The sequence below is a fragment of the Sceloporus undulatus genome, chromosome 5 (genome assembly GCF_019175285.1).
Source record: "Sceloporus undulatus isolate JIND9_A2432 ecotype Alabama chromosome 5, SceUnd_v1.1, whole genome shotgun sequence".
Classification (NCBI taxonomy): Eukaryota; Metazoa; Chordata; class Lepidosauria; order Squamata; family Phrynosomatidae; genus Sceloporus; species Sceloporus undulatus.
Genome location: NC_056526.1, coordinates 191,860,089 through 191,883,245, shown reverse-complemented (window position 1 = coordinate 191,883,245; position 23,157 = coordinate 191,860,089). Strand labels below are relative to the sequence as shown.

General features: G+C 44.7%; 1 protein-coding gene across 8 annotated transcripts in view; it reads right to left on the bottom strand.

The window, feature by feature from the left end:
- Nucleotides 1-23,157, bottom strand: part of DYSF (dysferlin) — a 161,675-nt gene that overhangs the window by 105,309 nt on the left and 33,209 nt on the right. For 4 of the 8 annotated variants that reach the window (XM_042470112.1, XM_042470111.1, XM_042470117.1 and 1 more), the window contains exons 5-22: nt 22,522-22,636; nt 21,132-21,319; nt 19,836-19,964; nt 19,586-19,648; nt 19,398-19,448; nt 17,839-17,869; nt 16,811-16,926; nt 14,671-14,797; nt 12,921-13,024; nt 11,347-11,415; nt 11,211-11,254; nt 9,240-9,322; nt 8,084-8,125; nt 5,780-5,895; nt 5,219-5,332; nt 3,813-3,990; nt 1,927-2,051; nt 860-966 (exon numbers count right to left, since the gene is read on the bottom strand). In XM_042470112.1, coding sequence (XP_042326046.1) covers nt 860-966; nt 1,927-2,051; nt 3,813-3,990; nt 5,219-5,332; nt 5,780-5,895; nt 8,084-8,125; nt 9,240-9,322; nt 11,211-11,254; nt 11,347-11,415; nt 12,921-13,024; nt 14,671-14,797; nt 16,811-16,926; nt 17,839-17,869; nt 19,398-19,448; nt 19,586-19,648; nt 19,836-19,964; nt 21,132-21,319; nt 22,522-22,636 — 1,802 coding nt within the window. The remainder of the gene's footprint in view (nt 1-859; nt 967-1,926; nt 2,052-3,812; nt 3,991-5,218; nt 5,333-5,779; nt 5,896-8,083; nt 8,126-9,239; nt 9,323-11,210; nt 11,255-11,346; nt 11,416-12,920; nt 13,025-14,670; nt 14,798-16,810; nt 16,927-17,838; nt 17,870-19,397; nt 19,449-19,585; nt 19,649-19,835; nt 19,965-21,131; nt 21,320-22,521; nt 22,637-23,157) is intronic. The other 4 variants (XM_042470116.1, XM_042470119.1, XM_042470113.1 and 1 more) reach the window with 1 other exon arrangement.

Sequence of the window (23,157 nt, the reverse complement as noted above, 5' to 3'; positions counted from 1 at the left end):
ATCCCTCGCTTATTGCGAGCAGCAAATGGGGGGAGGATAAAATGGGGTGCATGCCGCCATTCAAGCCAATGAGGCTTGAATATTGGCGGTTTTCATTTGCACGGGGGGGAGGGGTCCAGAATGGATCCCCTACGAAAATGGTGGGGTGACTGTATTTGGAAATTTTGCAAATACAATTTGGGCCAAAATGGCCCCTTGCCTTGTTTCAAGTCCATGGGAAGCCTTTCTGGAATGAAGAAGTCAAGAAGGAGTTAGTTGGAAGGGGACAAAAAAAGTAGCAAAATTGCTCTGCAGTTGTAGCAGGCCATTTTTGCCAGAATTTGAGGATATTCGATGCCTGACTTGGCACATGGCACACAATTTCCCCACTCCTCCTTTAGGGACATGGCAGCTTGTCTGAACATTTCAGATTCTCCTGTTTATAGCATTGGAAATTATTGTGAGGAGAGAGCAAGATGTTCCCAGCAACTTTTAACCCTCGGCAAAGGGTAAGCAATGACTAACCGTAAGACCTGAGACGATGAACTGGAGGCCCTTCCAGCTCCCAAACTGGGAGGAGATCCCTTCTGAGAAGTGGGGGCAGTTGAGGGGGGAACGGCTGGCCCCCAAATACAATGAGGCCCATTCAGGTAAGGAGAGGGCAGAGGGGAGGCCCTACGGAGTGGAAATTTATGACCTGCCTCAAATATCACCTTTTCAACTCCGTGCCTTGGCTCAGCAGCCTTGGCGGCAGGCTCTCGCCAATGGAGGGCATTCTTCAAGGCTGGAGCCCCCATCCAAGGCAAACAAACAGCCTTGTCATAAACCCACAGAAAGACTTTGTGGGTCCCGGCAAGCCACCGCACACGAGGAAGGATACCTGCAGTCCGCAATGACTTCATCCATCAATTGGGCCACCAGGGTGTCCAGGTCGCCAGCCGAGCATTTGGCTTTCAGGGCCAGCTGGACCCGATCCAGGTTGGCTTCCTACAAAACACAGAACACAGCCATCAGTGCCTTTCCTTGCACACAAACAACAACAGCCTTGTCCACGCCATATAGCCCTACTCCTGGGTTGTGCATACTAGCGTAGTTGTTGTTATTATTTCATTTACTTATATTCTGCCTTCCTCCCAATACGCTCATCCCTCCATATTTGTGGCTTTGGCTTTTGCAGATTTGATTATTCATGGATTTTATTAATATGCTCTCTATAGGAATATCAAGGTCCTCCAGCGCAACTCTATCAACTTTAATCCAAAGTCGCACTGAAGGACCTGGAGATTCCTAGAGAGAACACTCCACTAGGCATTTGTAGCTCCTCCAGTGCAATTCTATGGTCAGCCTCTGGCAGATGACCATAGAGTTGCACTGGATGACCTAGAGATTCCTAGAAAGAACACTTCTCTAAGCATTTGTAGATCCTCCAGTGCAATTTCATGGTTAACGAGAAAACACTTCTCCGGGCATTTGTAGATTCTCCAGTGCATTTCCATTGCATTTCTATGACCACAGGGTTGCACTGGATGACCTAGAGATTCCTAGAGAGGGGTTCTCTCAGGTTAAAAAAAAGTACAGTAGTGTGGTTTTTTTAGCTGCGGTTTTTCCACTTTCACAGGAATCCTGTGACCCTTACCCCAGCAAATGTGGAGGGCCCACTGTACACAAAATTTATTTCATGTACAGAATTACTTTGAACTATTGTACCAAAGTACCTGAAATTGCCACACCACTTCAAGGGCTGGGATTTGTCATTTTCACAAGATCTTTAGCCTTCTCTGTCCAAAGAGTACTGGTGTCTCACCAAACTACAGATCCCAGGATTCTGTAGGATGGAGCCATGGCCGTGAAAGCGGTGTCAAACTGCATTATTTCTGCAGTGTAGATGCACCAGTGTCCACCCATGTAAGCCCCAAATCCCACCACTCTCACCCACGCCCCACTCACCAGCCGATCTGCAGCACCGGCGAGGAGATTCTGCACATCGGTTCTGTGGCTGATGTCTTCCCAATACGAGGAGAGCACAACCACAGGCTTCACGTTGCCCCATGGGAGGTAGTAATACTGGCAGCCTGTTAGATGAAGCACAAAGACCCAGATCCATTAGGAATCCAGAGCTGAAGTACTGCAGATCTTGAAATTTGAGAACCAACATCTGAGCCATATAGTGTGTTGCCATGTCACAAGGGGCAGGCTATGGAGTTTATCACACAAAGGAGATCGGGAGTTTATCCCGTAAATATCACAGAAAAATCGTGTAATTACGTGAAACAATTTCACACGACATCGCACAAACCCCGCCATTGAAGTTGTCACAAAGAAGCATGAATGCGCATCTTTTTACTTTTAGGATTTCAGTGACAATGCATTTCCGATATCACTTTCTTTGCGCAATTGCGTGTGATAATCATTCACACAATTACTCGCCATTTTTGCTTTATTTGTGGGATGCTTTAAATGCTCAATATCTGAAGGGATGTCATGTTGCAAATGGAGCCAGCTTGTTATCATATATCCTCTTAACCTTATCTTCTCCAGACTGAACATACCTAGCTCCCTAAGTCGCTCCTCATAGGGCATGGTTTCCAGACCTTTCTACAGTACCTATGATTGCAATATTTCTACAATGTAGGGCCTCTATCTAGTTAATCCCAATTTAGGGTAGAGTGCTTGAACCAAGCCAGCCATCATTATTATTATTATTAACCTTTATTTATGAAGCGCTGTAAATTTACACAGCGCTGTACATGCAATCTTTTTAGTTAGACGGTTCCCTGCCCTCAGGCTTACAATCTAAAAAGACATGACACAGAAGGAGAAGGGGGTGGTGGCGGGAAAGGGTAAGAGGTCCAGCAGTTCCTCTCAACCACCGAGGCCTGGACCAAGGCAGATGGACTGAAGGGAGGGCTTGGCTTCAAAATGGAAGGTTAATCATTATCCAGGGAAAATACATACTCAGAAGTAGGATAATACATATACAGTACATAGCAATACAGGAAATGGATCAATAAACAGCCAACAACAGAACATCAGATAGTAAGCGACAATTATGCAATGCCTGGGAAGGCTTCTCTGAATAGGATGGTTTTCAACTCCGTTTTGAAGCTGGTTAATGAAGTGATGGCTCTTGCTTGTGGAGGAAGAAGGTTCCAGGAGTGAGGGGCAGCAAGTGAAAAGGGGCGAATCCGGGATGGGGCAGAGGAAATCCTGGGCTGGGACAGGAACCCTTGACTACCAGAACGGAGGGCCCTGGTGGGAAGGTGAGGAGAAAGCAGGTCTGATAAGTAAGGAGGGGCCAGTCCATGGAGGGCTTTGAATGTCGACAGCAGGAGCTTATACTGAATGCGGAAAGGGAGAGGGAGCCAGTGAAGGGATGCCAACACAGGAGAGATGTGGTCAGAGCGGTGGGTGGAAGTGATAATGCGTGCAGCTGAATGCTGGACAGAGATTAAAGGACGGAGGTGAGAAAAAGGAAGCCCAGCCAGGAGGACATTACAGTAATCAAGTCGTGAGATCACTAGGGCATGGACCAGGATCTTGGCAGTAGAGGCGGAGAGATATGGTCGGATTTTGGCAATATTGTACAAAAAGAATCTACAAGCCTTGGCTGTGGTCTGGATCTGAGGGATACACGACAGAGAAGAGTCAAAGATAAAGCCAAGACTGCGGGCTTGCTGGACTGGTTGAATGGAAATGTTGTCCACAGAGACAGAAAAGGAGTGTTGAAGGTTGGGCTTAGGAGGAAAGACAAGAAGCTCCGTCTTGGACATGTTGAGCTTCAAATGCCTTCTGAGTCTTGCAGTGCTACAAAGGTGGCTTTCTCCATTCCTTACCATCAAAGACAGCCCTGCTGTACTGAGTGGTGGAGGCCAAGGGCAGGCAGGTGTTGTCGAACTTGTTGCCATAATTCCCGATGCTGACCTCAAACTGGATGGCGTCATCCACATCTTGCAACATGGTGGCCGAGTAGAAGGTGGCGCAGAGGCAGTACTTCCGTCGACGCAGGTACTTCTGCCATTAAGAGAAAGGAAGGAATGGAGGAGAACAGGTCAGCCCTCCAGGTGCAGAGAAGGCACTTGGATCGACACAGCTTATGTCCAAGTCGTGTCATCTAAAGGACTGTTGTTATTGTCACTGTGTGCCTTCAAGTCTTTTCCAACTTATAGTGACCCTAATGCAAACCTGCCAAGAAAAACCCATGATAGATTCACCTTAGGCTGTCTTAAAACGACTTGAGGGTACACAACAGGGAGCTGGGTCTGTTATGTCTGGAGAATAGTAGTTTAAGAGGGGGCATGACAGCACTGCTTAAATATTTGAAGGGATGTCATATTGAAGATGGAGCAGGCTTGTTTTCTGCTGCTCCAGTGAACAGGAGACAGAGCAATGGATGAAAGCTACACAAGAAGAGATTCCAGCTCAACATTAGGAGGGACCTCCTAACAGTAAGGGATGTTCAACAGTGGAACAAACTCCTTCCTTGGAGGCCTTTAAACAGAGGCTGGATGGCCATCTGTTCGGGGATGCATGGCAGAATGGGTTGGACTGGATGGCCCTTGCGGTTTCTCCCAACTCTATGATTCTATGAACAACAATAGCAATGCAAAACCACCATGGGGTTTTCTAGGCAATATTAGTTCAGAGGAGGTTTGCCATTGCCATTCTCTGAGGCTGAGAAAGTGTGACTCACCCAAGGTCACTCAGTGGGTTGCCATGGCTGAATGAGGATTCGAACCCTTGTCTCCAGAGTCACAGTCCAACACTCAAATCACTACAACACACTTTCTCCTTTATTTCTTCACTGATTAAAATACTTCCATCCTGTTCTTTCTCATGAGATCTCAGGGCAGGGAACAACTATTAACATTTTAAGCCGCTTCCGGATTTTAAAGTAAGAAATAATTTTGACAAGGTTTAAAAAAAACTATTAGACAAAACAAGCATTAAAAGCTACAGTAACTTAAACCTGGGCCATGTATACTTTTTCTGGGGCAACAGCCTAACATGTCTTGTTGTTGTTGTATGACTTCAAGTAGTTTCTGACTCATGGCTAAGATGAATCTCTCATGGGGTTTTCTGGGGCTGAGAGTATGTGACTCACTCACAGTCACTGAGTGGGTATCCATGGCCAACCCAGGATACTGTCTCTCTACCATGTCTGCCTCTCTGGAAATCATTTTCCTGACAGACAGCAGTCGGTGATATCTGGATAGTTTGCATGATGTGGAGTGTGGCTTACTTCTACCCGCAGGATGTCATCAGCAGGAATGTCCTCCAACTTCTGTTCAACGTGGTCCACCAACTTCGTCTCCAATTCCACCAGCAACCGTCCACGGTAAGCGACGCCTTCTCCCTGGGAAGTAAGGAGAGGAGAGAGAGCTTTAGAGGGGAATTTCTGAGTTTTCCAAGCTTGGGAGGAGTCTTCAACCTACCTCCAAGTCTAGTCTTCCTTCATTCCTAGTCAACCTTTGACATCAATGACATTAAAAGGGGATGTTTTAGGCAGGTAGCTGAGAGGGCACCTCCAGTGCAGGAAACTAGCCATGCCATAGATCCTGATGGTTCAGCATGGGAGAAGCCCAAGGACACTTAGCCAGGATAGAGCACTTAAAATTGGCATATAATCCCTCCACATAGGAGTGTCATGGGGGGTGAAAGACCAGGTGATTCCCAGAAAGCTAGGACTAGAATCATAGGATCATAGAGTTGGAAGAGACCACAAGGGCCATCCAGTCCAACCCCATTCTGCTAAATTCCTCTCTGTTTCCATTACGCAGCACTTCTAAACCAGTCCCTTCACCTTGCCAGTGTTGAGCTCCTCATATGGGTCTGGAAAGCCTGTGAACTCCCGTGGGCTGCCATACAGGTTGATGTAACATGGGCCAAAGGTGGGCAGGAAACCCAGGCCATCGTCCACTGAGGAAAGACGAAAAAACAACCATTAGCATGAGCCACCTTTGCCAGGGCAGCTCTGGTTAATGCTGGCCAATCCATGCAGACTCTTCTTATATCCTCAAGGAAACTTTTAAAACTAGGCTCAATTTTGGATACTGAAACAGACAAACAGATTTATTTTTCATTGCCTCTGTTTGCAAGGTAGGTTGTCATGGGGGCAACCCCTGCAGAATGAGCTCCTCTGCTTACTGGAGCAAATGCCTTGATCCTAAAAGCCCACCCAACAACAACCAGAGATAAGCCATCAGCCTTGGAGGACAACCAAAAGGAACAGAAGACTGTGCCAAAATATCATCTACCTAGATTTGATATAAGGGTGTGGGTGTGTGTGTGTGTAATTATGAAGTCATTTTTACAATGTAATTATTTAACAACTGTTCTTCAACTAGTGACCTTGGAACTACAGCACATGAGAGATGGAACAAATATTTAGGCATTTAGTATAAAATGTTGACTGTTATCATAGAATCACAGAATCCTAGAGTTGGAAGAGACCCCCAAGGGCCCTGATCCAGTCCAACCCTGTTCTGCCATGCAGGAACTCTCAATCAAAGCATCACCTGACAGATGGCCATCCAGCCGCTGTTTAAAGACCTCCAAGGAAGGACACTCCACCACAATCTCCAAGGAAGTGTGTTCCACCATCTAACATTTCTTACTGTCAAGAAGTTCCTCGTAATGTTGAGGTGGAATCTCTTTTCCTGGAGCTTGCATCCATTGCTCCGTCTCCTATTCTCTGGAGCAGCAAAAAACAAGCCTGCTCCATCCTCAATATGACATCCCTTCAAAAATATTTAAACAGGGCTATCATATCACCTCTTAACCTTCTCTTCTCCAGGCTAAACATCCCCAGCTCCCTGAGTCTTTCTTCATAGGGCTTCATGGTTTCCAGACCCTTCACCATTTTAGTCTCCCTCCTTTGGACACATGACTCCAGTTTCTCAATGTCCTTTTTTAATTGTTTTGCCCAGAACTGGACACAGTATTTCAGGTGGGGCCTGACCAGAGCAGAATATAGTGGCACTATTACTTCCCTTGATCTAGACAGTATACTTCTATTGATGCAGCCTAGAATTGCATTGGTCTTTTTAGCTGCCGCATCACACTGTTGACTCATGTTCAACTTGTGGTCTACTTGGACTCCTAGATCCTTTATCCTCATGCCTTATGAGGAAAGACTTAGGGAGCTGGGGGTGTTTAGCCTGGAGAAGAAAAGGTTAAGGGGTGATATGAGAGCCCTGTTTAAGTATTTGGAGTGGTGTCACATTGAAGATGGAGCAAGCTTGTTTTCTGCTGCTCCAGAGACTAGAACACAAGACAAGAGATTCCACCAAAACATCAGGTGGAGCTTCCTGACAGTAGGAATTGTCCGATAGTGGAAGGTGCTGCTTTGGAGAGTCTCCTTCAGCAAGAAAGCACAATGACAGGTTCACCTTAGAGTCACTGTGAGTCAAAAATGAATCTACTCGAAGCAAAATCTGAGATTACATTTTGAATGTGACTCTTCCATTCAAACTGGAAGAGCCTTAAACTTCAGATAACATCCATTGATTATTTTGATACTGCAGTTTTCAGATGAAAAATTCCATAAACTACGCAATTCCGAGATTTGTAGTTTTGTGCAATATTTAGCCTTGTTTGTTAGAGAGCTCTGGTGCCAAAACAACCTATAAATCCCAGAATTCCACAGGATGGTGCCATGGCAGTTAAAGCAGTGTCAAACTGCATTATTTCTGCAATGCAGACGCAACCTTAATCACCTCGAAATACATTCTGATGCGGTGATCCTGATCCCAATCCATTACAACTCCTGCTCCTTGTTACCAGAATTTATACATGCCATAATCACATGCAGACAAAAAATCAAGATTATGAAAGGTCAAAGGATGCTGGATCTTGCAAGCTCCACAAGAAAGGGCTCCGTTATTGATCTTTGGGCTCAAATCACCCTTTGGTTTCAGTTCCACGCAACAGGCATGCAAGGGGGGGGGCACACAACCTTGCAAGTGTGAAACCTTGTGCCGACCTGAGACAAGTTTCAACCCCACACTAATCTGGATTTCTAGCACGCAGCAAATCAGGGCAAGCAACCAAAGTGCGTTTCTATGGCTGGTACCCGAGAGATAAAGCTACATGCTCAGGAACCTACTGTCCATTGCACCAAAGGGCCTTGCAGAAGATGGAAACTCATCTGGAGCACAAAGAAAGGAGAGAGAAAGGAGAGTGTCAGGATTTCTGGGTTCCTGGGGAGAATTTTCACCCAGTTTCTAGCTAGAAAGGGGGAAACCTGGGACTTGGGCTCAGGAATAACCAAGATGGAAGGATGGAGGAGATGATGGGGGGAAAGGAAGTGAAATAGATGTGGTTCCCTACCCCTGTCTCTTTAGACTGTGAGATTGGGGATTCTTGGCTATTTGTCTTGGAGATCCCTTTTATCACCTTTTTGTTGCCTGAACAACCAACCTGTGACCAACAGTGAAAACCCAACAGCCAGCGTTAGCATCACTATTCCACTTAAAGCATTCTTAAGTACCAGAATCTCAGGATATTTATATGGGAGGATGATCAGGTTCTCTGTTAGACTTTTAGGTTACAGTCAGCCCTCCTTATCAACAAGTTTTTTATCCATGGATTTGAGCATCCACAACTTTAAAAAATTCCAAAAAGGTATAATAGCCAACCTCGATTTTGCCATTTTATATAAAGGACACCGTTTTGTTGTGCCATTATATTTAATGGGACTTGAGCATCCGTGGATTTTGTTATCCACAGGAGGTCTTGAAACCAGACCCCAGCGGATAACAGCGGATATTTATTATAGGCAATCACAGACCCATAAACGTAACCCTTTTCTTAGAGAAAAACACAAACAGTTCATTGTTTAAGCATACTGCTTTCAATATATGGCATTGCTTATAAGGCATTGTACATTCATTATGTGTCAGTAGAGTATATTCATTCATATAAGACACGTTCACTTACACACATCAGAAAAAAAGATGTTCTCTCTAGCCATTTCCAAGAGGGTTGTCTGCACAGGCCAAGAGGCTTGGGTTCCCCCCAGAGTCATGTCCCCTGGTTCAGACATTGCAGCCCAAAAGCATAGGGAAAGAACTGGGTTAGACTGGACACAGATCCAGAGGATCCAGCTCAGTCTCGGGGTAAACAGCTATTATCCCAGGGCTTGCAGCAGAGTTTCTGTGGCACACCCTGGATGTTTAGACAGCCCCTCATGCTCCTTGCCATGTCACACCTCTTTTCCCAGGACTGGGACTCAATGATGGCACCGAAAACAACCACCATACCTTCCAGTTCCCCTCCAGAAGCGGAGATCTTGGACATGCGAAGATGGCTGGTGCCAATGATGTCGTTGTGAGTGACCCGGTCCCTGAAACCAAAGAAAAGGTTATTTAGTTATTTTAATTTCTGTTATCATTCTTGCTTTCTCCGTCTGATTGGAAATTGGACCAGTGCAAGTAGAGTATCCCTTATGAGGAACCCTGAAATCTGAAATGCTCCATAATCCAAAATTGTCCTTGCGGGTGGCTGAGATAGTGAGACCTTTGCTCTTTGGAAGTTTGCCATAGACAAACAATGTTTGGTGCACAGAATTGCTTAAAATGTTATACAATACGAAACAATGTTTGTATACAAAATTACCTATGCAGGCTATGTGTATGAGGTATATATAAAGATAGCAAAATTGCAGCAGTTTTCTTCCCACTGCAAGAAAGTCTTCTAAAATCACGCAGTTTTTAAAGGCTTTTCGCAATTCAGGATTTATTCTGTGCAAAATTCACATATGATTGTTTTGCGCAGAAAAGCATTTTCTGCACAAGAAACATTTTTAATAAACATTTTTATTACTTTTACAACATATAAAAACAACACACAGGACATACTAACATTTTAAAAAACAGCTTTACGGATAACAATAGTTTTAAGTAGCTTGTTTGTTTGTCTTCCTGATGTTAAATCTATTTGTGTTGACGCAACCATTCCAATTGTCTTCACAAGCTTGTTACACTTTGCAAAATTTCACAAAAGAAAGTCTGTTGTTGACCGAGTTATCAAAATGTTTCTAATTTGTCTTATCATATTAATATTATTTTTATCATGACATGTCAATTCTAATTGTATAATATAATAGCTCTAGATATTTTAACACAGAGACTGAGAAAATGCATATTAAAGGAAATAGAACCGGCCTGGGACCCAATAATGGCAAACTGTGAAAAGAAATGGTGGAAACAACATTTTCTAAGAGGAAAATAATATTAATAATATACATAGACTAAGTCCCAAACTGCAAAGATTTTTGTCAGTCCAGGATTCTTCTCATCAGAAAAATACAGTGTGGCCGCATCATACGCAGGTGCGCCTTACGCAGCTTCCAGCATACGCCGGAAGAAGCAGTGCCACACCCCGGAAAGAGTAATGGGACATATGGCCATGGCGTGTGTGCCCCACCGCACTGCCACACCACTGCGAGCACAATCCCCATTGGCTTTAATGGGGCTCAAGCATATGCGGAACTTCCCTTACGCAGGGGAATCTGGAACAGATGCGCTGCGTAAAGGAAGGGACCACTGAACATGTTTTTCTACCATTCTGGAAGGAATTCTAAGCCCCTGACCAAAGTACAAATCCTAGGATTCCACAGCAAGGAAGGGTCCATGGCTGATAAAGTGGAATTACACTGCTATTAAATGTCTAGTGCAGCTACACATATACAGCCATCTGTCAGGAGTGCTGTAGTTGTGTATTCCTGCATGGCAGAATGGGGTTGGACTGGATAGTCCTTGTAGTCTACGATTCAATGATTCTATGAATTCACTGCTTGAGAGCTTTAGTGCAGTACTTAAGCACAAAACAACGATGGCAGACAATTCTAGAATCAGAATCCTAGATTTGGAAGATACCCCCAGGATCATTCAGTCCGTGCAGGAAGACACTATCAAAATCCTCCCTGTGACAGATGGCCATCCATCTCCAAAACCTCCAAAGAAGGAGTCTCCACCACCCTCCAAGGCAGCAGCATCTTCCACTGTTTAACACCTCTTACTGTCATGAAGTTCTTCCTAACTTTTCGGAGGAATCTCTTTTCCTGCAGTTTGCATCCATGGCTCCTTGTGCCAGTCCCTGGAGCAGCAGAAAGTTACACATCCCAGGATTCCACAGCAGTTAAAATGGGGTCAAACACCTATAACTGTGGAGGTGCATGAATATCCTGAGATAGGTGGTACCATTCTGTTCCTATATCATGGTTGACTCACCAGTCAATGACCCGTATCCGCATCTTCTCACACATTGATGGAAACTAAGGAAAAGAAGACAACAAGAGATCAATGGAAAGCCAGAATGAGGACCCCCCCCAACATCCTCTGGAGGCCACGATCCCCCTTTGCTCACCATGGCTGGCAGGGTTACACTCTGGTTCCACTGAGGGTTGGCATTCTTCTCCACTATCTTGCTGCAGAGCTGGCCAGAGAAGGAAAAATAGGAAGTCAAAGGAGGTTGTGGAGGTGGGTTGTGATGGTGGTGGTGATGATATTTATATCCCACTTTGGGCCTAAAGAGACAGGCCAAAATAAAGCTGCTTTGGGTCACTTTGGAGGTATGCTGTTTAAATCATGCATGCATCCTAAGAGGCCAGAAGCCATGCCAAAGCCATTCTTCAATCCTAAGGTCTAGAGCACAGCTTTGGTGCAGCTTCTGGCCTCTAAAGATGCATGTGTCATTTAAACATTGGAGCATACTTCCAAAGTGACCCGAAGCAGATTTATTTTGGCCTGTCTGTTTGGACCCTTTCTCCCCAAATTGGGACTTCTTACACTTTACATTTTTTAAAAATGAATCTTTTTAAATATAATTTTGAAAAATAAAACAATTTACAGTGGGTCCTTCCCTTACACAAAGGATCTGTTCTGGATCCCTGTGCATAAGGGGAATTCTGTGTATGCTCATGCTCCTTTGGAAACACACTCCATTTGCCCCATTGCCGTGCGGCTTCAGCATAAACTTGAAGCCGCATATGGTGTGCCCTCGTATGGTGCTGGCGCACTGTATAGGTCTTAACTGCATTCTTAATTGATGTATATTTGTTGGTCTGTTGTTGTTCCACACTTTGGCCCATCATCATCATCATCATCATCATCATCATCATTATTATTATTATTTAGAATACTACAAATAAAAGTAAGCAAAAGTGAATAATATATTCAATGGAATTAAACAATGTATTTAAACCCATCACTCATTAAAAGAATAAAAAGCAATGGGTTCATTGATGGTACCTCCAAAACACTACAAGATTGTGGGTACCCATCCTTTTGGGGTGGAACATCAGAGATGTGGGGAGAGAAGGAGTCAGAGCACACCAGGACTTGCATTCTTGTTGAATTCTGGATGGCTGTGGTTATTTTAATGGTGTTTTATTTTAACCATTTCATTTGTTTTCTTCTTAACTGATTCTTAAAGGCGTTCGTTGGCCGCCTTATAATGTTTGTTTGTTTGTAGGAGAAAATAGGTTTAAAGTGAAGCATTGGTGGCTTGGTTTTAATTTTAAGGGCGCTGCCCAAGGTGCTAAACCTATTTGGTAAAGAAGTGGTTCAATACCTTGGGCAGCTCCTTAGCGTTCAGATGGCTTCAAAATCCCATTGGCATGAGATCCAGCAGCCATCACTGAATAAATGAACAGTGAAATATAGAGAAACATGACGGTATCCTCAGAAAAATGCCAGGCATTAACCTTCCTCCCATGGCCATCTGAGCACTGATGAGGTGCGGGGCAGAGAATGCTTATGGACCCTAGAATTGCCCCATAAATACCTCCAGCAAATGATCTGAGTTTGCATATATGGGGTGCATATGTTTCATTTGATCACATTACAAGCACCTAACCGCATGTGCACATTCCTCTCCAGTAATCCAACTCTCCACTAACTGGACTCAAAAACTTGCCCTGCCCTGGCTCACCAGCTTACCGTTTTGCCAGCAAAAGTAACTTCCACAAAAGGATCCACTAGATTCTTCTTGTTGCTCTCGAAGCCAAAGATCTGCTTCACACTGTCCATGACGGCATCATCCACTGGAAGAGAAGATAAACCAGAGAAAGGTTGCTGAAAGGTTGGCAGAATTCCCCACCACTTAGATAGTTGTTGTTGTTAGCTGCCCTCGAGTCACTTCCGACTCATGGCTCCGCTGCGGATGAGACATCGCCAAGGATCCCTCTCCTCCCTTGCAGTCTTGCCCAGATCCTGCAATAAGCCCTTGCCCATAAGAACCCCCTGATGGAGTCAATCTACCTGGTTTGTGGTCTTCCTCTCTTTCTTCTCCCCTCCACCTTTCCTAGCATTACAGTTTTTCCTAGTGATCTGTGCCTTCTCATGATGTGGCCAAAGTACAATAGTCTCAATTTGTTCATCTGAGCTTCCAAGGAGAGCCCTGGTCTGATCTCTTCAAGAACCCTTTTGTTTGTCTTCTTGGCTGTCCATGGGATCCTAAGGACTCTTCTCCAGAACCACATTTCAAATGAGTTGGTTTTCGTTTTGCCTGCTTCCTTTACTGTCCATCAAGGGGTTGGACTCAATAGCCCACGAAGGCCTTTCCAACCCTATGATTCTATAGCATTCGATGATTTCCAACATTTCTATACTGCCTTTCTGCCACAGAGAACTTGAGGCAATGCACACGGTATTCTTGCTATGTTGGGTTGGACTTGATAGCCCTTGAGGTCTCCTCCAATGCTATGATTTTATGATATGCAATTTTTCGATATTGCCTCTCTTCAACAGAGAGCTTGAGGCAATGTACATCGTTCTACTCCTAGAATCATAGAATTATAGAGTTGAAAGAGACCCCAAGGGCCACCCAGTCCAACGGTCTTCTGCCATGCAGGAACTCTCAATCAAAGTATCCCCATTGAGAGATGGCCATCCAGCCTCTGTTTAAAGATCTCCAGAGAATGCGATTCCACCAAAATCTTCAAGGAAGGAGTGTGTTCCACTGTCGAACAGCCCTTACTCTCAGGAAGTTCCTCCTAATGTTGAGCTGGAATCTCTTTTCCTGGAGCTTGTATCCATTGCTCCATTGGGTCCTGTTCTCTGGAGCAGCAGAAGACAGTTTGCTCCCTCCTCAATATGGCATCCCTTCAAATATTTAAACAGGGCTATCAAATCACCTCTTCACCTTCTCTTCTCCAGGCTAAACATCCCCAACTCCCTAAATCTCTCCTCATAGGGCTTCATGGTTTCCAGACTCTTCACCATTTCAGTCGCTCTCCTTTGGACACAAGGCTCCAGTTTCTCCACATCCTTTTTGAATTGTGATGCCCAGAACTGGACACAAGATTATTCCAAGTGCTGCCTGACCAGAGCAGAATAGAGTGGCCCCATTACTTCCCTGGATCTAGACACTAGACTTCTACTGACGCAGCCCATTGGCCTCTTTAGCTGCTCCCTCGCACTGTTGACTCATGTTCCACTTGTGGTCTACTTGGACTCCTAGATCCCTTTCACACATAAAAGTCCCCTTAAGCCAGGTGTCCCCCATTCTATATTTGTGCATTTCATTTTCCGCCCCAAGTGCAGTACCTTACCTGAGTTTAACTTCACAACAATCTTGTGAGGTAAGTTCAATAAATTTACAAATAAGTGACCATTAAATTTCATAGATCAGTGGGGACTAGAAGCTGAAGCCACTATACCGCCCTGCCTCTCCTCATTCTCTACTCACTCTGGGGCAGGTCTTCTGCCCGGTAAATCTTTAGGAAGAAGTGGGCTCCCCTTAGAGACACCCCAGTTGGACGGAGAAGGTTGCCCTCGATGTCTTCCTTCTCTTCAGCAGCTTCCTTCTTCTCCATCTGCAAAATGCACAGGAAAGGGGTGAGAAAGAAGATAAGATGGAGGCAGGACTTCAATACCTCTCTAGTTTAAGACTGGGGTGGTTGAAGGACCTCTTTGTATACTTCTCCTTACTTTAATACCTTCCACACAGCACTTTGTCTATGTTCTGTACCCCGTGGCTCCAGTGTCTATGGGAGGTAATGAATCCTGTCTGGGTTTTAGTCCAAAATTTAAAGGAGCTATCCAAGTAGCTGAGCCCATTTTGGAGACCAATCTCAACACCTTGGATCAGTGGTCCCCAAACTATGCTCTTTAAAGGGTTTTGGATTTCAGCAACCAGAATCCCAGGCTATTGGCCAATAAGGCTGAAGCTTCTGGGAGCTGAAGTCCAAAATCTCTTAAAGGTCGCAGTTTGGGACCACTGCCTTGGATGGTTCAGACTGAAACCTGGAGCAGTTTCACAGAACCCATTGGAAAGCAAGACCTCTTGCTATTAGAATCATTGTGGAGAGGCAGGGTAAAAATAAATTATTATTATTATTATTATTAATATTGAATCATAGAGTTGGAAGAGACCCCAAGGGCCATCCAGTCCAAATCCCTGCCATGCAGGAACTCAAAATCGAAGCATCCCAGACAGATGGCCATCCAGCCTCTGTTTAAAGACCTCCAAGGAAGGAGAATCTCAGAGGGAGAGTTTTCCTAATGTTTAGGTGGGATCTCTTTTCCTATAATCTACATCTATTGCTCCATGTCCTAGTCTTTCTGCCTTGTAGGATGCATTATTTCAAGCCAGGTGCCCAAAGCACAATGGTCTTTTCAGAGGCATGCACCAGACAGAAATCCATCATTTTCTAGCATAAGGATGCAGCAATGGAGAAACTGGTACTGTTGACTTTTTCTGCTCCAACTGAATTGCTGCCTCTCCTCCAAAGGAGGATGAACCAATTAAAAGGACAAGAATTCTTCAGGTACAGTGCATGGCCTCTCTGTCAGGAGCTCGGTCCTCCAGCTTTCCTGTCATGGTTTGGAGATTTGGATTTAATGGGTATAGCTTTGCTTGCCTAGTGGTTTGAGCGTTGGACTATGACCTGGAGACCTGGATTCGATTCCCTGCTCAGCCATGGAAACTCGCTGGGAGAACTTGAGTGAGTCACACACTCTCAGTCCCAGAAAACCTCATGATAATCTCATGATCATGACTTGAAGGCACACAAAAACAAAGAAATAGTATATGCTGCATAGAGTACTACTACCTGTAGTACAGTAGTAGTAGTGCAAAGAGTCTGGGAAAAGAATGTTTTGCTTTTGCGATAAATAAGAATGTATCCCACCCGGGGCTGGATCTGCACTGCAGAAATAATGCAGTTTGACACCTCTTTGACTGCCATGGCTCCATCCTATAGAATCCTGGGATTTGTAGTTTGGTGAGGCACTAAAGCTCTCTGACAGGGAAAAGCTAAACATCTCACCAACCTACACATCCCAGAATTCCATACCATTAAGCCATGGCAGCTAAAGCAGTAGCAAACTGCATTGATTCTGCAGTGCAGATGCAGCCTAAGATTTTAATTTCTGAATGCTTCAACTATGCTTGGCTAACACTTGCTGGTTAGTTCCGACAACAAACATCTATGGAGAACATCTGCAGTCTTCTGAAGAAAGGTCTTCTGTGCTTTCACTACTGAAGCTTGGATTTCTGAACAAAGAGGTTCCTGATCTTGGCTTGGAAACGTAATGGGTGACTTCGGGCCTCAGAGGATGGCAATGGCAAAGCCCCTTGGAACAACTCTCACCAAGATCAGTCAGAAACAATTTGAAGGCACACAACAACATAAGCAGGTAGAGGATAGAGGATGGAGGATATAGGAAGGAAGGAAGGAAGGAAGGAAGGAAGGAAGGAAGGAAGGAAGGAAGGATGGAAGGAAGGAAGGGCAGAGGGACAGAGGGAGGGATGGACAGACGGAGGGATGGAGGGACAGAGGGAGGGGTGGACGGATGGACAGACTGACAAATAGATAGATACTCACAGGCGCTTCGTCTCCAGGACCAAGGACATGCAAGCTGACCTTCAAGTAGCCCCTACCCCCGGCTGAAAAATCCTCTGTATCTGAAAGCAGCAGCCATTTTCGGAGGATACAGTGCTCTGTGGGACAAAGAAGTGAAGGAAGAAAAAGAGGAACGTTCACACTACATTTGCAATTTAGTTCTGCTGCAGAGAGCCAAGAAGCAACATTGTTCATATAAAGGAAGATGCTTGAATGCCACCCATTAAAGTTGCTATTACATATCCATTTCACACCCCTTGTGCCCACTGAGACAAATGAAGGCAATAGGAAGGCTGTTCCCTGCAGAAGCTGAGGTTTTGGAATTTATATCCAGCATTTCAGATGTCAGAATTTATATTCTAGGTTCACCCCCCACCCCGCTAAAATGGAAGTGGCCCCTACAGCCGACAAGGTGAAGAATGATATGACCAACCATACACAATACTAGTTGAGTCTCCCTGATCTGGTCAGCCATTTTGACCCTGAAGACAGGACTGGCCTTCGCAATCTCAACTCTACATCACCTCTGTCTTTCCAAATATCCCTTTCACTTCCACCTCCAGCATCTGAGACCTTTTGCAATAATGTTTTAGAAAAAGCAGTGAAAGCACAGCTCATCTCCAGACTTCACTTTGCCAGACACTTGATTAATTTTTGTGGCCGTTTTGTGGCCACAGACTAGAAGAGTTTATTCCTGATGTTACGCCAGCATCTGTGGCTGGCATCTTCAGATATACACACAGACACACACAGACACACATACAGTGTGCCCACATCATACATGGGTGCCCTATACACGGCTTTCAGCTTATACCCATGGCCCATGGCTTGCACTGCCGTGCCACTGTGTCCAAGCCCCATTAGTTTCAATGGGGGGGGGGGGGTCAAGCATACACAGAATTTGTCTTACATGGGGGTCCGGAACGGATCCCCCACATAAGACAAGGGTACATACTTGATAATTTAAAACAGAGTAAAATTCAAGCAATGGGAAGAAGCGTTCCACTCACTGGGTTCAGCATAGATCGTCCCAATATCCAGCTGCAAAACACCAAGAAAACTTTGTTAGGACATCCTTAAGGAGGGTTCCAGAAATCCTCTTGCCTTCTCACCCCCATCTCCCTATATTTGCCTGCCTGAAGATTGAAGCCTGCAGGATGGACCCTACTCTATGTCCCATCAGTGGAGGGCAATATACTATGGGAAGACGTTAGAGCAGAATCCCACTTCTGAATTCCTTCCCCTTAAAGGCCCTGTTGGCATCAATACTGGGATTGCCATTCATTCAGTCATTTCCCACCTTTATCCCAGTATAGGGACTCAAGGCAGCTAACAAAATTTAAAACAGTGCAAGTTAAAAACAGTACAAAGCATTAAAATGTAAATACAATTGGACAATTTTTTAAAGTTTTAAAACATTACACATTAAAAACTTAAACCATATTTAAAAACTCTATACAAACCTTGCGCAACATTCAGTGGCCAGGTAAAAATACAACTCTTTATTGAATTGATATCATCCAAATTCTGCACAGAGGCCTAGTTTTACATTGCGTTTAATTCTTTTAACTACATTGAATGTGTCTTGTTTTAACTTGCCAAGCTATTTAATCATCTTTTAGTCTATCTATCTATCTTTTAGAGTTAAAATGTTTCTTTGTTGTAATTATGTACCTTCAAGTTGTCGCTGATGGACGGTGTCAACTGATGCCAACTTAACTGTTTTAAGCTGATTACAACTGGTCAAGTGAGTTTATTATAGACCACTATGTGTTAGATAGAAATATTTTACAAGCTTCAATATGGGACAGGGCTTTGAATGCTGGATTAGGACTCCAGGAGACCAGGGTTTGAATCTCTGCTCATCCTAGAAACCCACTGAGTGATTTTGGGCAAGTCGCACTCTCTCAGCTTCAGAGGAAAGCAATGGCAAACCCTCTCTGAATAAATATTGCCCAGAAACCCCTAAGAAATGGCTGCCATATTGGAGTCAGTGTGATGTAGTCGCTCCTTCTTTCTCGCGGACTTGAGATCCGAGGTCTTGAATATTTACGGAGAGGTGACCTCCATTATTTTCAATGGGGTATGCCCCCGCAGCACATACCCTATGCGCATTCATGGGCACAAACTCCATTCAAGCCTATGGGGCTTGAATATCGGCAAATCTCCATTTTCACTGGAGGTCGGAACGGATTCCCTGCGAAAACAGAGAGCCGACTGTAGTGGTTTCAGTGTTGGAATAATCTGACTGACTGAATGATGGATCAATTGATTGATTCTTCATGTCTCTTCCCCCTTATGCCTAAAACCAGTTCCCATTGCTTACTGGGCTTCTCCATGGGCTGGAAGAGATAATGAAGTTGCATTGGTGTCTCCAGCCAAGGTTGAGCCCATGGAGAGAAACCGCCCCACTCTAAAATACCGGGGAGAAGTGTGGCAATGGCCACTTATGGACATCTTGAAAACCGAGCCAACATCTTTGAACACCACTCCTTAATGGTGGGGAAGAAACCAACAAAACGTGGGGCCATAAACTAATACGCAATGAAGAAGCAAAGGCCACCATTACCCGGAATTCCCCGATGACCGAATCTGTCCGGAGCGAGCGGGAATCAACAACCTGGAGAGGCAGAAGAAACACAAAAGGGACCAGTGGGGCAACAACTCCACAGAGATGTGAATCCACAGCAGGAGTCTTTCATGAGTTTGTGTCTTACAGGGCACTCAAACGTCCAGCTTCTTCTCACCAGAACTTACAGTGATGAATATGGGTTGATCAAACAGCTCCATTGGGGAATCATAGACGTTGAAGAAAAAGGTCTGCAGGAAACAGAAAGAAATAGAGATGGGGTGCATCCAAGACATACATGGACACACAAGCAATGCTTCTGCCTAATAGTGAAGCATATCTGACATGAACACATAAAGGCATGTCAACACAAGAGCTTCTCATAAGATTCAGAGGTAGCTGATGGTCCTCATACCAGTGTCCCAATGCCCTTCTCACCTCATCAAACAATGGGCCATTCCCTTTCCGGATCCTGGTTCGCTTCGTCTGCCCAGCAGCCGTCACCTTCACTACCGGCCTGAGGCTGACTCCGGGAAGCTGCCTCGCTTGAATGACCTTCACTCTGATCTGGAAGTCAGGAAGGAATGAGAAAAGAGGTCACCATCAACATCCCCAGGAAAGAAAACAAAGCAGTAGAAGTAGTAGAATCATAGAGTTGGAAGAGACCCCAAGGGCCATCCAGTCCAACCTCCTGCCATGAAAGCATCCCTGACAGATGGCCATCCAGCCTCTGTTTAAAGGCCTCCAAAGAAGGAGACTCCACCACTCTTCAAGGCAGAATATTCCACTGTCAGACAACTCTTACTGTAAGGAAGTTCCTCCTAATGTTGAGGTGGAATCCCTTTTCCTGAAGCTTGCATCTATTTCTATGAGTCCTATTCTCTGCAGCATCAGAACACAAGCTTGCTCCCCCTCAATATGACACCCCTTCAAATATTTAAACAGGGCTATCATATCACCTCTTAACCTCTTCTCCAGGCTAAACATCCCCAGCTCCCTAAATCCTTCCTCATAGGGCTTCATGGTTTCCAGACCTTTCACCATTTTAGTCACCTTCCTTTGTTCATGCTCCAGTTTCTCAACATTCTTTTAATAATAATAATAAAATCTTTATTTTTATCCCGCCCTTCCAGAAAGATCAGGGCGGCTTGAATTGTTTTGTCCAAAACTGGACACAGGATTATTCCAGGTCGGGTCTGACCAAAGCAGAATAGATAGAGGGGCACTATTACTTCTCTTGATCTAAACACTATACTTTTATTGATGCAGCCTAAAAGTGCATTGGCCTTTTTAGCTGCCGCATCGCACTATTGACTCATGTTCAACTTGTGATCTACTAGGACTCCTAGATCCCTTTCACACGTATAAGTCTCATTCAGCCAAGTGTCCCCTATCCTATAATGGGGTGTTTATTTAGTTATTATATTTATATCCCATCTTTCTCTCAAGATGGGATCCAAGGTGGCTATGCGTTGGAGAAGATTACGTTCTTCCCAAGCACTGGAAGTCAGATCAAAAAATACTGGGGAACTGGGGGTTATTGAATTCAGAGTATGAAAAAATTTTACTCTTTTAATGAACCCCCAGAATCACCCAGCCACTTTTGTGGGGTCAAAAACTTCCAGAATCCTGAAATTCTGAAAGGGGTTGTCCAAAAAAGGTATCTTTTCCAAGCTCAGATCCATTGTAAGTCCTTCTTCCCAGGAGAGGTAAACACTGCCCAGAGCAGCTCACCTGGAAGTCCTGGGGCTTGTTGGAGAGGAGTTTCTTTGGGCCACTCTTCCTCCTCTTGGTCCCTTGAACAATATGGGATGGAGGTTTTCTGGGGACTGAGGGCTGATCTGTTGCGGGCGGTCCCACCAAAGGCTCATCTTCCTCTCCCGTCCCAAGCAAATCTTCCGCATCCTCTTCTCCAGCTGTATCTGGAGCAGACAGAAGGACAGGGAGTAAATCAATCTTCTATAGGTTAAATAGTAAAACCTTATTTCAGAAGTGGCAGAGATGTTTACAAGAAGATGTCTTAGACAGAACTGGGTATCAACTCATATAGCATAAAAAAAAGATCTCTTACTCCTCCCCATAATTTCATAGAACCATAAGAGTTGGAAGAGACCACAAGGGCCATCCAGTCCAACCCCATTCTGCCATGCAGGAACTCTCAATCACAGCATTCCCTGACAGATGACCATCCCGCCTCCGTTTGAAGACCTCCAAGGAAGGAGACTCCACTACACTCTGAGGAAGGAGTTTGTTCCTCTGTCGAACAAACCTTACTGTCCGGAAGTTCCTCCTAATGTTGAGGTGGAATCTCTTTTCCTGGAGCTTGCATCCATTGCTCCAGTTCTAGTCTCTGGAGCAGCAAAAAACAAGCTTGCTCCCTCCTCAATATGACACCCCTTCAAGTATTTAAACAGGGCTATCATGTCCCCTCTTAACCTTCTCTTCTCAAGGCTAAACATACCCAGCTCTCTAAATCTTTCCTCATTTTAGTTGCCCTCCTTTGGACACATAGCGCCAGTTTCTCAACATCCTTTTTGAATTGTGGGGTCCAGAACTGGACACAGGATTATCCCAGGTGAGGCCTGACCAAAGCAGAATAGAGGGGCACTATGACTTCCCTTGATCTAGACACTATACAGTCACCCCTCCAAGTCCATGGACTTGAGAACTACAGACTTGGAAATATGCAACGGGGCGACCGCCATTAACAGTAATGGGGCATGTGCCCATGGCGGGCACCCTGTATGTTCATGCTCCATTCAAGCCTATGGGGCACAATATTTGGAACTCGGGGGGGGGGGGGGCTTGGACCAGATCCCCACGGGTTCCAAGGGCCATCTGTACTTCTATTGTTGCGGCCTAAAAATGCATTGGCCTTGTTAGCTGCCACATCGCACTGTTGGCTCATGTTCAACTTATGGCCTACTTGAACTCCTAGATCTCTTCCACATGGATAAGTCTCTCGTTCAGCCAGGTCTCCCCATCCTATATCTGTGCATTTCATTTTTCAGCCCCAAGTGCAGTACCTTACATTTTTCTGTTTTTCATTTTGTTTGCTTTGGCCCAGCTTTCTAATCTATTCAGGTCATTTTGAATGGACATGTGCAGGAAGCAGCCAACTTACCTGTCAACACTTCCAGTTCTGCAGGTGCTGGGTTTGGCTCAGGTGGGGCAGGAGGTGGGAATAATGGGGCTGCTCCAGGTGGGGGAACGTAGGAGACTTGCAGGATCAGACACGCCTGAAGGAAAAACAAGAAGAAGAAACCAAGTGAAACCAGATGCTGACCAGAGAACAGAGATCAAGATGGTAAAAGCTCTGGAAACCAAAAGCCCCCATGAGTTTCAGCTGAACATAAATATTTCAGGCGTTTGCGTCACAGGCTAAAATGTAAGGTTATTAGCAGATTAGCATTTCAGTCGCCCCCATTGACTACCATGTCTTGTCTGTTTTAATAATTTTAATGGTATTGTTATTGTTTACAATTATGATTTATTGGTTATGGTGGGTGGGTGGGTTTCTAGCACAACATATTTTATTATATCTTAATGTTTGAATGTTGTCAGCCACCTCAATCATAATGGAGAGGCAGGGAATAAATACATATTATTATTATTATTATTATTATTATTATCGCAGTCTTTTCCACATACTAGCTAAAGAGAGAATAATAGACTAGAGTCCCATTGAAAATATTATAAGACTACACAAGTACAAAAAAACTACATCTCTATAATGGTACACAACTCAGAGAATCATATG